Source organism: Neovison vison, chromosome X, assembly GCF_020171115.1.
Source record: "Neovison vison isolate M4711 chromosome X, ASM_NN_V1, whole genome shotgun sequence".
In the NCBI taxonomy this organism is placed as follows: Eukaryota; Metazoa; Chordata; class Mammalia; order Carnivora; family Mustelidae; genus Neogale; species Neogale vison.
In genome coordinates this window covers 116,512,658-116,526,457 of record NC_058105.1, presented here as the reverse complement: position 1 = coordinate 116,526,457, position 13,800 = coordinate 116,512,658, and the positions used below count along the sequence as shown (strand labels likewise).

Genomic DNA, 13,800 nt, shown 5'->3' with positions numbered 1-13,800 from the left:
AGATTAAAGGGACCACAGGTAAGGGTAATGTTACTTACTTGGGGACTGGACAGGCTCTATGTCTACCCCCTTTTTTTTTTTTTTTTTAAGATTTTATTTATTTGACACAGACAGACAGGGAACACACAAGGGGAGTGGGGGAGGGAGAAGCAGGCTTTCCACCGAGCAGGGAGCCCAAAGTGGGGCTTGATCCCAGGACCCGGGGATCATGACCTGAGCCAAAGGCAGACACTTCACCACTGAGCCACCCAGGCTCTCCTATGTGTACTACTTTAAATGCTTATTCCAGTTTTTAAAATGCCTTTTATAAGAAGTCCCAGCCTTAGCTACGCTGGAAATCAAATAAGGGCGTGGAATTCAGTACTGAGATGTGTCCGCACTCGCCCCTCCCACATCCCAAGAGGTGGCTGGCTGTGGCTCTTTTGTACGTGGCATGGAATGAATTAGGTTTACTGAGGTTTCATTTCTGCAGTCCCCCTTTTTAGGTATGCAGTGCTGTGAACTTGGATGAGGACTCACCTAACCATCCCGATGACACATTTCCATCACCCCCAGAAGTTCTTGCAGCCTTTTACCATCAACCCCCCGCCCCGCCGTTGTGATGCTTTCTGTCCCTCGAATTGTGCCTTGAACGGACAATTGCGTCCATATTCCATATCGAGGGACTCGGTGTGTAGCCCTTTCAGTTGGCGTTCACGGAGCATGATATATGTGTGATTCACGCACGTTTCTGAATGTGCCAGGTTTTCTATTACTGAGGAGTATTCCAGAACATACAGTTACTCTCTAGTAAAGCAGTAACTGTGGCAAGTCTGGCTAGAACGTTAGCCACATTTCAGGTGGTCTCACACAAGTCCAAGCAAGTGAAAACTTACTCACCAGTAGGTCTGAACTGTAACTGAAGATGATACAGTTCTCGAGTTTTCTGCTCTAGGGTTTGCCGGAGAAGATTCTGGTACTCTCTTTCTTTCTGAACTAGGTGTTCTAAAAGTCTGGTTGAGAAAAAAAGAAAGCCATTACTCAACCTAGTGCCATTCAGTTCAGCTCAAACATTGGATGAACCTTAGGAGATGGGGACAAAACCAAATCTCACCATCTCAACAGTCTGGTTTCAGCCCATACCTGGGCCCCTCCCTTATGTGTCCTCCCCTTGGAAACAAAGACCAGCACTCAGGGCTCTCAAAATGTATCATGACCCAGATGACCTGAGGGGGATCCGTGAACTCTGCCAGGAGGAGCTGGTGCTGACAGCTCGGCTCCCCTAGTCTCCTCACGTCGCTGGAAGGAGCGATCGGGCTCTTTCCCCCTCAGAGGGGCAAGCCCAGGAGCTGGCAGCCCGGCAGAAAGCTGACCGCCCGCAGGGGGACCGCACCTGCGGACACGGACGGGACCCGGGGCTGTGCTACGTGCTTCGCAGGCGCTGCTCTCCCACACTCCGGACCCAGCCGGGGCCCCCAGGCACCACCGCCCCGGGGCGGGAGACCCCACAGCAGCCGGCGTGTCCGTGAGCTAGGGCCCGGCGGTCGCGGAGGAAGGACGCGTGTGTCGGCCACTTGCGGCCGCTGCCGGCTGGTAGTCCTGCTGAGAGTGGGAGGTGGCACAGGGGCTGCCAGCAGTGCCGGGGAAGAACCACGGAGCCTGCAGGTGACCGTTCATTCGCGTGCGGATTGTAAACCCTACAGTGCAAAGTCCATCGACTTCCGCATTTGTCATACCTTAAAAGCTTTCAAAATTTTGCCCCCCTCTACCTTTTAGTGAAAACTCCAGGTCTCTCAAAAATTAAACACTCTAGGTCTCTCTCGAAAGGATTAGATCTGCCTAAGGTCCTGCTTCAGAGCTCGCCAGCGTGTACACAGCGTTCCTTCCGCGACACGCACACCCGGCGCCGCGTCCGCCTGCTCAGTGTTCCGCGGCACGAGCCGTGAGCGGGCCCCAAGGCGGCCTCTGGAACGAGCACTGTCTAGTCTGCTCTGCCCGCGGGTTGGGTTTTCAGAAGTCCACCCAGGATCGCCCAGAGCAAATGACAATCCTTTCACTCATTTAACAAACATTTTAACATCACCTACTATGTGCCAGGAAGTGAATTAAAGAGACCAGCTCTCTTGGGGCGAGGGGGGACCCTCAGCAAGGCCACAGATTCCCTTACCGGCCCCGGTGACCGTCCCACCCCTGCCCACCTATTGGTCTCCTGTCTGAGCTCGCCCAGCTGGAGGCTCAGGTGCTGGTGCTGGAGCTGCTGGGGCTGGGAGGCACCCGCTGAAGGGGGGCTGCTCCCTCTGAACGCATGTGCCTGCCGGCCAGGCAGGTCTGCCTGGGGATAGTCCTCTTCTGCCTCGTCCGTGTCCTTATCCACCCCTTCGGTCTCCGACGCAGGCTCAAAGTGGGCCCGGAGCTCTGCCAGAGGATGGGGGAGAGGAACACGGTTAGGCAAGGCCGGGGCACAGCGTCGCTTATGTCCGGCGCCAGCACACACGAGAGCGCTCGGAGGCCGGCCCGGCCGGTGTGACACTCCCATCAGGGGACAGCTGGCGTTACCGATGGGGAGGAGACAACTTTGCTCCGTTCTCTGCGGTGAAAAGATGATCATCCCCAGCTTATAGAGGACCAAACCAAGGCTGATGTTAAATCACGCAAGGACAGTCTTGAAAAGGTACAACCAGGCTTCCTACCGGGCCTGGATTCTTCCTACCAGGCCTGGATTCTTCCTACTAAAGAAAGGACCTGCTTGGAGTGGGGCGTAATGAAGTCCTGGGGCCTAACAAGCTCCTCGGGGAGGCCGCCGGAACAGAGAGCGAGCGGCAGCATCAACAGAAGCTTGGAGCCTCCCTCCCCGGGATCAAGTCAGCACAGGAGAGAGGACCTGGGCCTTCCGCTGCTCGGACATTTCACAAATCAGAGTACAACCGCCTGAGCCACCACAGGAGGAGTCTTCCAGGAGACAGAACCAGCCACTCCAGCCTCCGGTCGGCGTACGGAGCATGTGAGAGGGCGGCCCGCCGGCCCCTGGCCCTCAGGCCCGGGCTCTCGCTCTCAGATCACAAGCTCCGTCTCCACGCGGGCTCCTTGGCAATGCCGGGAGGGCACCCAAGTGGGGCTCAGGAAGTTCTTAGCATTTACTGAATTGCAGGGAAGTAGACAGCCCAGGTGGGATGGAGAACACAACTGCTGACCGCAGAGGATACTGGTGGTCTCTTCCATAGCCTGAGCCTGACCTTGACCCAACAGGCAGCACTTACCTGGGATGAGGATGGTCACCGCGGCCTGCACCGCTCGCCGGATGATATTGTCCATCGCAAACATCCAGTGGGGCCTAATTAGGTGGTTCCTCAAAATCTTATTTACCTGCAAATCACAAAAATCCAGATTTCTGGTCTGTGGTCCTTGTAAGAAAGAGGAGTTCTTACTCATTCTAGCTAACTTCTACTCTGAAATAAAATGTCAACCACACTGCTCTATGTTTCTGCCTGACTTCCTGTCTCTTCCAGACAGAGGCTTCCTGCAAGCTGCCCCTGAGTCGTGCTGGGTCTGGGGGCCGGGCGGGGATGGCATCTCCCACCCCGGGCCTCTTCACTGTTTAGTCCAGGAGCGTTTCCTAAGCACCTCTGAAAGGTCGGGCTTTTCGCTGGGGCGTGGGACACAAAGCTGGACCAGACACGGGGGCAGGCCAGCCACAACTCACATCTGTTCGCACAGACACATAAGCTTAAACCCCGCACCGCCTCAGCCGGCAGATGCCACCCGCCCCCGAGTCCTCAAAGTCCTGCGCTTCTGCTCTCGTTCACCTGTACGTGCCTACTCTGTGTTCAGAAGGAACTCCTGAAACTAACGGTTTAGGTGTAAGAAGGTTAGACGAAACAGGGACTATGGCAGAAAATGGTAACTGAACTCAGTGGTCCTTGCTTTGAGCCACTTCAGTGGGCTTCCTGCCCTCTAGCACGTTCTCTAGGGCCAGACAGAACACTTACAGCATCCTGAAATCCAAACAGTACCAGATGAATCTGACTGATGGACGAGCTGTCAAAGTCCAGGTCCGCCTTCAGCTTTGATATCGTGGAGGCCATCACTCTGTGCTCCGGGGAGCGGATGAAGTCCCTCAGGATCCCAATTATTTGCTTGATGTGGCCAACCGAGAGATGCAAGTCTTCCGAAGTCTGCTCACCGCCCCGCCCCCCACCAAAGTCACTTTCATTAAGTCAGAGAGGGAGGGGAATTCCAACAAGTATTATGTGGGCACCCAGGTGAGAAGGGCTCTGTTTCTGGAATTCCCTATTGTTTTTCAGGTGGCTCCTCTCCTCCCGGGGAGAGAGAGAGAGACACACACACACACACTAAACCCCTCTGGGAATGGGTCCATCCTCCTGCCGAACCCTGTGCCACTGCCCCACCCCTCCTCGTTAGAAGGCCTACTTCATAGAAGGGCAAATGGCCTCTACCTAAAAAAGAACTTCCCGCTTCCAAAGTTAGTTAAAATGCAGATATTCTGATCCATAACCTTTCTTCACAAAGCAACCGCTCTCCCAGCTTCTGAGGATAACTCTGTCCCAAAGCTGGGATTTCAAAACGGGGGATTCACGTGAGTGAAGGGCAAAAAGCAGGGAACGCCAGAGCTTCGTGCTGCATTTGGCTTGTTTTCCACCAGGGGGCAGCACCGCTCCATCTGTGCCTGGGTTCACTGCAGTGTTCTGCAAATTCAGGTTTCAAGGGAGTTTTTTTTTTTTTTTTTTCCTTCCTATTTTCTTTTGTCTTGTTGGAAGAGGGAAGGTCGTTGGGAAATACTCATGGTCATTACTGGGACTGCGCAAACGTTCCGGGGTAGCAGGAGCCTCGGTCCCATGGGGACCTGTTCCAGGACGTGGCCCCCGGGGCAGAGGGGGTGGGATTAGCTTCTCCCCTGACCTCGTCCTACCTGTGCCACGCACTCCTGCAGGTTGGAAGCCACTTGGTTCTGCTCCTCCCAGAGGATTTTGTACAGGATGGCACGGCGCTCGCTGTCCTTTCGCAGCAGGAAGAGGCCCGGGTCCCTGTCCTCTGGGGAGGAGGCTGAGCTCTCATCAGGAACACTGCGGACAAACACGCGACAATTGTGTGCATCCCAGGACAAAGTCTCGAGGGTTGGATGCCACGGGGGAAGGGCCAAGGGGGCCTCCCCCGCTGTCCCTACCAAGGTGAAACTGTAGTCCGATGGAAGAGAGATGGGGTGTTTTTTTCTAACCCGAGGAGCACCAGTTTTAGGAAAGGGAGGGAAAAGGTGGGGTGGGGAGGAGGGGGGAGAAGGGGAAGAGAATAAGGGGACAATTAAGGGGATGATGGGAGGAGGGGCAAAGAGGATAGGAGATAAGAAGTGTGGAGAAAGGTAGCAGGGGGAGGGAGGGGGGAAGGAGGAGGGAGAGTTATGTAAGTGGCTGCAGTGAGTGTTCAGCCACTGCCTTCCTTACCTGCACCTTTGGCCTATTGATGGCGCAGAAAGCAAGCCAAAGCCCCTGGTGGCTGTCTGGTTTTGACCTGGGAGGTATTTGGCCTCCGGTGAATGCAAGCACCTCCCCAGAGGCCCAGAGTGGAGAGAAGGGGTGGGCCGTACCTGAGCAGGTGGCTGAGCCGGTGCTTAGGTGCCCGGGCCTTCTCAAAGAAGATATCCAGCTGGGCATCAGAGTCCGGGGAGACAGAGCCATGCTCGCTGCTGCTGCTGCCCAAGGGCTCCCCGGGCATGGGCAGGGCTAGGGCGGTGCCCCGGGGACACTCTGTATGGGGAGTGAGACAGGGAGGCAGGGATGGGGGGTCTCAGACAGCCCCTCAGGCCAGGTGACCCATGCAGGGGCCAGCTAAGTCTGTGCTGCTCTAATGGGCCAGTCCAGTCCATCACCCAGGTCCCTGAAATGGAGGCTCCACTTCAGTGGGTCTGAAATAGGCGCAAGGCTGCATTTCCAGGTCACCCACAGGAAACGCTGACACAGCGAGCCACAGTGGGAGTAAGACGCTGAGCCTCTGTGTCCTGGCTTCTGATTCCATCCATACCAGGCAGAAACCAAACAGCTTCCTTGGCAAAGGCCATTTTTAGGTCATTCTTGGGTAGGACTCACTGCCCTAGAAGGGGTCCCTTGGCTTCTGTGGCCTGGGGGACAGCTGCTACAGGCAAACTCCCCCGATGTGCTCCTTAATCAAGGTCGGGGGCAGCACGGGGTCGGGGGGAGGCCAGGCCCTGCATGCAGGGAAGACCCCAAACCCCAGCCAGGGCAACCTCTGCACCTCCCTCCTCGGCACAATCCCAAAGGAAAAACTTTACCAAGGGGGCGTACCGCTGTCACTTGAGGGGCTCCCTGCACCTGTCGGGAAATCAAGGGCCATTCGCTGGCTGGGGTGGGACAACTCCCACAGCCGGTGCTCCCGTCCCTGCCACTCTTCCCGGCAACGGGCGCCAGGCGGGAGGCTCGGTGCGCTCAGTGACGGAGGAGCCTGGGCATCGCCGTGCCCCGGGACGCAGCCCCGCCCCCTGCCGTCCGGGTACACCTCACCTGCCGGCTTGAAAGCAATTCGGTTCTTCTTGCCCTTGTTCACCTGCCTTAAGAAACCCGCTTGGAGCAGCTCGGCCGCGGTGGCACGTTTGTGGGGGTCAGGCTCAAAACAGGATAAAATGAAGGCTCTGGCGTCTGGGGAAAGGGCTTCTGGAATCTCCGGGTGGATCTTAAACATCCCCACCTGCATTTAAGGGAGACGTGAGCGATGTGGCTGTGTGGCCTCAGCACACCCAGCTGCACAAGCCTTCAATACCGAGCTCCTCCCCGAGCCCCGCCATGCTCGAGGGGCCGACCGAGACCGCGGTCACCCACGTGCCCGCCTGGCTGCCCGGTACTTGGCCTTGGCCGTGCCCAGCAGGTCTAAGGGAAAGTGGCATCAGAGGAGTTTCAGAGCCTAGGCCGTAAGAGGTCTTGGGGCTTCTGACCTTGTCCTCTTGGAGCCCTGAGCCCAGCACGGAGGGAGGCTCCAGGGTCTGGGCTTGGAGGCGGGGGAGCGGGGAGTGGCTGAGCGTGAGCCACAAGGTTTCGGCTCGACAAGAGGATCACAGCGGAGAGAACACTGTTCTGGACTCCGGCCCTGGACCCGGCAGACCCGCGGTGCGCGCTTTCAGGCTTATTAAGGGGGCAGAGCTCACGTTAACTGTTCTGGCCACAAGTTTTTAGGTCCAGTGTTACATTTTGAGAACACAAAACGCCGGATGGAATATACCCCCCAGATGGGAGATGCAGGACACATGACAGGGGACGCCCCTCCCCTGAGGGGCAGGAAGGGAACGGCCCGAGGGGGCCAGAGACAGAAATTCTCAGAAGCCCCGAGAAGAAAGGAGCGGCTTGCCTCCAGAGGTGCTCTGCTGGCACTCCGCGGGCCACAAACCCGGTGCCCTCAGCCTACAGAGATTGGTTTTCTCCCGGCTTCACTCGAGCTGCTGCCAGGGCCCCCCTCCCCCTGAAACCTGCAGTGGCTCAGTCGTCGCCTCTTCCAGCTCCTGGCAGTGGTGGCTCAAAGACACCTCGCCTCACCCCGACCTCCCTGGGCCGCCGGGTGTCCTCACTGCGCCCCGCTCCGGCCCTGTCGGTTCCCTCAGCACTGGCCACTCTCCATCACGCCGCCGCGGGTTTGATCCTCCCAAACCGCAGCTGGCCCCATCCCGGCCCAATGCGAAGGACAGGGAAGGTCATTGCTGTCCCCCAGCTCTGGAGTTCAGGGTCCTGTTGAGACTGTGGGTGCCCTGCCTGCCAGCTCTGGGACGGCTTTTAGAACGACGAGGTACACACCATCTGTTATCCAAAGTCCCACCTCTTCAAAACCCAGTGAGAAACCCGCCCTCCAAACACATGTGGCCTTTGAGCCTTGCCCAGTTTAAGGGCAAACATGCATTCAAAATAAGAGGCCTCATCCTCCCTGGTGAAAATAAGGGGAGACCCCCCTTAGAACACTTACTTTAAAAAACGTGTAATTTCAAGTTCTTGGTCTCTGTGAGAGGCATGTGAATCTTTCTAAAAGCTGAATAAACCTCTTGCCAAGTATGTCTTTTTTAAGGACCCGGGGCCAACTCCTGGAAATGCCAACATCAAGGAAGACACATCCCCATCTCCAGTTTCGGCGCGAAGGGAAGAGCCTAACTAAAGTAATGACTTGCTCCAAAACACTCCTTTTTCTCTTTTTCCAAAGATTTTACCTATTTGTCAGAGAGGAGGAGGGGGAGAGGGGGATGGGGAGAGAGCAGGGGGCCTGACGACACGGGGCTCAAACCCAGGAGCCTGGGATCATGACCTGAGCCGAAGACAGATGCTTAACTGACTGAGCCATCCAGGCGCCCCAAAACTACCTCTCCTGTCTTAAAGATTGGAGAGCTTTATTTTTCCTTTGGATAAAGCCAATTAGCTAATGCAAACGGTCATCCCAATTGCCAGGTTTCCCCCCTCCTCCCCGGACACACTAGTGTGACCCGTGGTGCTCTCCAGTCTGTGCACGGGAGGACTAGTCCTCATTCCCTTTGCAAACACGGGTGTAAAGGGCAGCACTGCTGGGCTGAAGAGGACACATGCTTTCTGTCTTAGCTGTCACATCCTGATATAATGCTTACTCAGTGACAGCACTGTTTTTCTCTCCCACCTTCGTGGAGAGGGTTCTGGAGGCGCAGGTTTTCTTTTGGCTTATTTCCCCAACACCAGCATCCTCAATCAGCAAACATGTCTTACTTTGAACATTGCTGCCTGCGGTTCGCCGAGCTCATGGAACGGAGGCCTGCTGGTGGCCATCTCGATGATGGTGCAGCCCAGGGACCAGATATCTGCCGGGGCACCATACCCGCGAGGTCCCTGATCGATAATCTCAGGTGCCATGTACTGCAGAGTGCCTATGGGGAAAAAAATAAAGATCGTGGGCACCCCACTGTTCACAAATCTAAGTGGACCATTAGTAAACAAGTGCGTGAACTTTAACCCTTCCACTAACCATGGATGAAGCCTGCTCTCAGGCGTCAATGATGTGGTCGCGCCCGGTCTCTGATCAGAGACATGCCACGTGCCTTCCTTGGCTACTAGTCATGTCGACAGAAGATTGCTCGGTTCCTCGAAGGATAAATGGGCCCCGAACCAACAAGCACACAGTAGGGTGCGCCAGGTGAGGGGAAACACAGAAGGTGAGAAACACAGTGCCCGACCTTGAGGAGCCGCCCAGGGGAGGAGAGAGACAAGAGGGCGATGGTGGGCAAGTCCAGCAGGCCCTGGAGCAGCGGCGGCCGAGAACGCTCTGCCTGCTTCCGGTCGGGAAAAGCTCTATCTGGATCAGCTCGGTTCTCTGAGAGGTAAACGCCGAGGCAGGATCAGACATATGAGAGATTTACTGGGGAGACGTCTACGACGGACAAAGAGCGAAGGACCTCTTTGTCTTTCATATATGGACAAAGGACAAAGAGCGGCAACCTCAGTGCCGATGTGGCACGTGGGAAAGGAGGGGGACGAACAAGTGGGGAGGTCGTCTCAGAAGAGCAGCTCTGACCGTTCAGCTGGGCCGCTGGGGAGCTCCTGACCAAAAGCTGCCGCTGGAGGACTCCCATGTGCTCTCATGCCTCCGCCACGGGCCATCACTGGGCAGGAGCGAGCGAGTAAAGCATGGCCACGCCGTGAACGTGGAGGCAAATCCACAGTAAGCGGCAGATGGTGCTGCCCATGAACTTGCCTCTTGCCGTGAAGGTCAAAGAAGTAGACAAAGGGATGAGAGGACTCTCAGGCCAAGGGAAGAGCCCGAGCAGAGGCACAGGGGTGTGAAGTCCAGAGCAAGTTCTGGGAACCACAAGTGAAGTCTCACACAGGGCAGGGAGCTAAGAATTGAAAATGCAGGAGGTGGCGACCTGGGGCCAGCCTGAATGGCAAGCAGTGTGTGATGAAGGCTCTGGCTGGGGACTTTCTCCTGTGGGTCACAAGCCACCAGAGGGGGCCACGGGGAAGGTGGGGATCAGATGCAGTCCTCGAAGGAGAAGGGAATGCAGACATGGGGCAAGGAGGTCAACCAGGGCTCTAGGAGTGAACGCGTAGGCTTTTCTTGCAACCAAGGCTGAGGAAAGCAACAGCAACAGACACTACATGTGGTTTATAACAAACAGCGAACCTGTCAGGACGGTGGCCAAGGCGTGACAGAGAACATGGATACCCAGAGAAGTGCCTATCCCAAGATCACCAACCAAAGCAGGTTTCCGGAATCTTAATCAATGAAAACAAAGGACTTGTTGGTTTAAAAAAAATTGGGGACGTTACCTACTACATCTTCCTCTTGAAGACCAATGTCTTTTAGCATTTTCCTTCCAGTGACCATTTGAAAAGCTCTGCCCCACAGAATTTTTTTTAAAGATAGATTTATTATTTTAGGGGAAAAGTGAGTGCACACTCCACACTGGTGTGGAGCCTGACCTGGGGCTCGATTTCATGACCCTGAGACTGAGATCATAATCATAACCTCAGCTAACACCGACCATCGGTCGCTTCGCGGACTGAGCCACCCAGGTGCCTCCCACAGAAAGTTCTGCAATAATGACAATATTCTGTGCAGCTGAGTGTGGTAGTCACCAGCCACAGGTAACTGTTGGACCCTTCAAATATAGCTGGTGAGACTGAAGAGAAGAATTTTAATTTCATTTTTAAAAAAGTCAGACTCACTTATTTGTGGAGCATAACAAATAACACGGAGGACATGGGGAGATAGAGAGGAGAAGGGAGTTGAGGGAAATTGGAAGGGGAGGTGAACCATGAGAGACTATGGACTCTGAAAACCAATCTGAGGGTTTTGAAGGGGCGGGGGGTGGGAGGTTGGGGGAACCAGGTGGTGGGTATTGGGGAGGACACGGATTGCATGGAGCACTGGGTGTGGTGCATTAACAATGAATACTGTTACACTGAAAAGAAATAAAAAATTAAAAAAAAAAAAGACTCACTTAAGGCTCAATATAAATTGGGTTGGGTCCATGGGCTCAACAGATCAGTAGGGCACAAGTGATGGCTTTGGTCTTTGAAGCCGAAAGCCTGGTAGGGAAGTGTTTGGCTGGCTGCCGGGTTGGGCAAGACAGGCTCACAGCGCTTGCTGCACTGTTAGGAAATCCCAGAGCCCCGGGGACGGAACTTCCAGTGACACAATCTCCCCTCCCAGGCTTGTACTGCTGTGAATAGTGAAGGGAGAGGCCTTGGCAGAGGACGTGCCCTCAGACCAGTTCACAAGCCATTCAAGCAGGAAAGACTCACGGTGCTGTTTATTAAGCTATTATCTCTCAGCTCTGCTCTAGGAGGCTGCACTGGGGACTCTGCAAACATTTCTGCTTTGCCGCAGCTTCCTGTTAGGCTCTGCCACCAGGGGGCGCTAGAGAGCCCGAGAACACCATGGAGGCTGCTCAGGCGTACCTACAAGGAAGGAGGAAGGAGAAGTTATCGGCTCCCCAACATCAGCTGCTGTTCCTCTGTGGGAGCTTCCCTTGGACCCTCAGTTGGCTCCAGTAGCAGGGCTTGGCTCCAGTTTCTAGCTTTTCTGCCCTCTCATACTTTCAGAACCAGCTTCATCTTGCCACGCCCCCCATTACCTGTTTCATCCCAGTAATCCCCTCCTGAAAGGTTCCGATTCTACCCTTCCTTGTGCTCCCCTCAAGCCCTAGGCAGATAACCCAGGCCCAGTTAACAGTTCTTTCTACTAAATTCTCTCTGTAAAAATAACGGGTGATTTTGATTTTCCGGCCTGGATGCCAACTAACATGATCACCCAAAGTTGATTTTGTAAAATTTATTTTATTTTTTTAAAGATTTTATTTATTTGACAGAGATCACAAGCAGGCAGAGAGGCAGGCAGAGAGAGAGGAGGAAGCAGGCTCCCTGCCCAGCAGAGAGCCCGATGCAGCACTCAATCCCACGATCCTGGGATCATGACCCGAGCCGAAGGCAGAGGCTTTAACCCACTGAGCCACCCAGATGCTCATCTCTACACCCAACATGGGGCTCAAACTCATGACCCCAAGATCAAGAATTGCATAGTCTTCCACCAGAGCCATCCAGGTGCCCCTGAAAGTTAATTCTTAAAAGAGCAAGAGAATATACTTTTACAAAGTTATACAACATGGAAAATATCACTCAACGAAACTGCAATGGTTTATTGACACTGGTCAAATACCTGTCCACTTCGGCACAACTGTTTCAAAACTGGAGGATAAGTCGGCCTCATGCTACCCTTCGAAATTTTCTTTGTATGGAAACACAGTGAACATCACCCTTTATAAAGGTAGGGACTTAGCAATGTCGTCCATATTAGTTATTTATTGTTACGTAATAAATTACCCCAAAATGTTAAGAGCTTAAAACAAGAGTTAGAATCTCACAGTGTCTAAGGGTCAGAATCCAGGAATAGCTCGGTTGGGTGGATCCGGCCCAGAGTCTCTCAGGAGGCTCTAGCCCAGTTCTCTGCTGGGCTGTAGTCCTCTGAAACCCAGAATGGAGCTGGAGGATCCACTTCCAAGCTCAGGTGGGGTTTGGAAAGAAGCTTTAGTCTCTCACCACATGGGATCTTTAAGACACGGCTTCCGGGGCGCCTGGGTGGCTCAGTGGGTTAAAGCCTCTGCCTTCAGCTCAGGTCATGATCCCAGGGTCCTGGGATCGAGCCCCGCATTGGGCTCTCTGCTCCGTGGAGAGCCTGCTTCCTCCTCTCTCTCTCTCTCTCTGCCTGCCTCTCTGCATACTTGTGATCTCTGTCTGTCAAATAAATAAATAAAAATCTTAAAAAAAAAAAAAAAGACACGGCTTCCCCCCACAGCAAGTAACCCAAAGACAGCAAGCAAAAAGGAAGCCATCCTTTTTTCTGAACTAGCCTCCAGGTCACACATTGCCACCCTGCTTTCATCTGTTCATTAGAAGTGAGTCACTAAGTCCAGCCCTCGTTCAAGGGGAGGGGATTACAGAGGGCTGCGAACGGCAGGAGGTGGAGGACACTGGCGGCCATCTTGAAGACTGCTGGCCTGACTTCCTGTTAGTGCTTAACAGCTTACAGAACATCACTGCCTCGCGCTGTCTCTGTGACTCTCACAATTTAGTGAGGCCGCACAGAGGCACTATCTACTGTGATTCCCATTTTATACAGGAGACAAATGAGGCTCAGAGAAGGCAGGGGAGAACTGGGCTCTTCTCTCTGCACATCTGGAGCCATTCACCATGACATCGCTGACAGATACAAGGAATGCAGCAGGAGCACAAGGGAAACAAACGCAGCCTGAACAAAAGCAGGCTCGATGCAAGGATTTCCGAAGCCCTGATGTGACTCGTTCCCATGTAACTGGAAGGTGGAGAGCAGTAACAGAAAACTGGGTGCTCCATTTCACTGACTACCATACTCCTAGAAAAAGCATCCCCTCACAGTGAACGTCCAACAGAGGCAGAACCACACAACTCTTTCAAGTAGTCAAGGGGCTGTCCCCAAGCAGTGTGCGTCAGCTGCACCAAAATGGCTTCTGTCGAGAAACCAAGTAAAAATGCCAGCTGGGGTGTGGCGGGGTGTGGCGGGGCAGGGCAGTTAGGCCTCTGATAAATGCCTTAATGCTAGGAAACTTGCTTGCCTTTCGTCTGGCTCTCTTAAGGGCATCACATCCTTTCTAAAGTGCATGTCCCCCCAAGGTGTGCCCACACACGGGTCACTGGATCGGCCAGCCAGCTACGACCCGAGCAAGGGTGCAGAGTTCAAAACATGGTGACAGGAGAGCAGCAGCCACTGACCCAGGCCCCTGGGGACATGAAATCAAGTGGTGGTTCCTAGACAACTGCC

The 13,800-nt window shown here is 54.5% G+C and overlaps 1 protein-coding gene across 1 annotated transcript in view; it reads right to left on the bottom strand.

Annotated features, from left to right (window-relative positions):
• Positions 1–188: 188 nt before the first annotated feature.
• Positions 189–13,800, bottom strand: part of MAP3K15 (mitogen-activated protein kinase kinase kinase 15) — a 95,849-nt gene continuing 82,237 nt past the window's right edge. Inside the window, exons 18-25 of the mRNA XM_044236007.1 lie at positions 8,715–8,872; positions 6,510–6,693; positions 5,579–5,738; positions 4,907–5,060; positions 3,966–4,151; positions 3,237–3,342; positions 2,178–2,394; positions 189–992 (exon numbers count right to left, since the gene is read on the bottom strand). Coding sequence (XP_044091942.1) covers positions 872–992; positions 2,178–2,394; positions 3,237–3,342; positions 3,966–4,151; positions 4,907–5,060; positions 5,579–5,738; positions 6,510–6,693; positions 8,715–8,872 — 1,286 coding nt within the window. The 3' untranslated portion in view covers positions 189–871. The remainder of the gene's footprint in view (positions 993–2,177; positions 2,395–3,236; positions 3,343–3,965; positions 4,152–4,906; positions 5,061–5,578; positions 5,739–6,509; positions 6,694–8,714; positions 8,873–13,800) is intronic.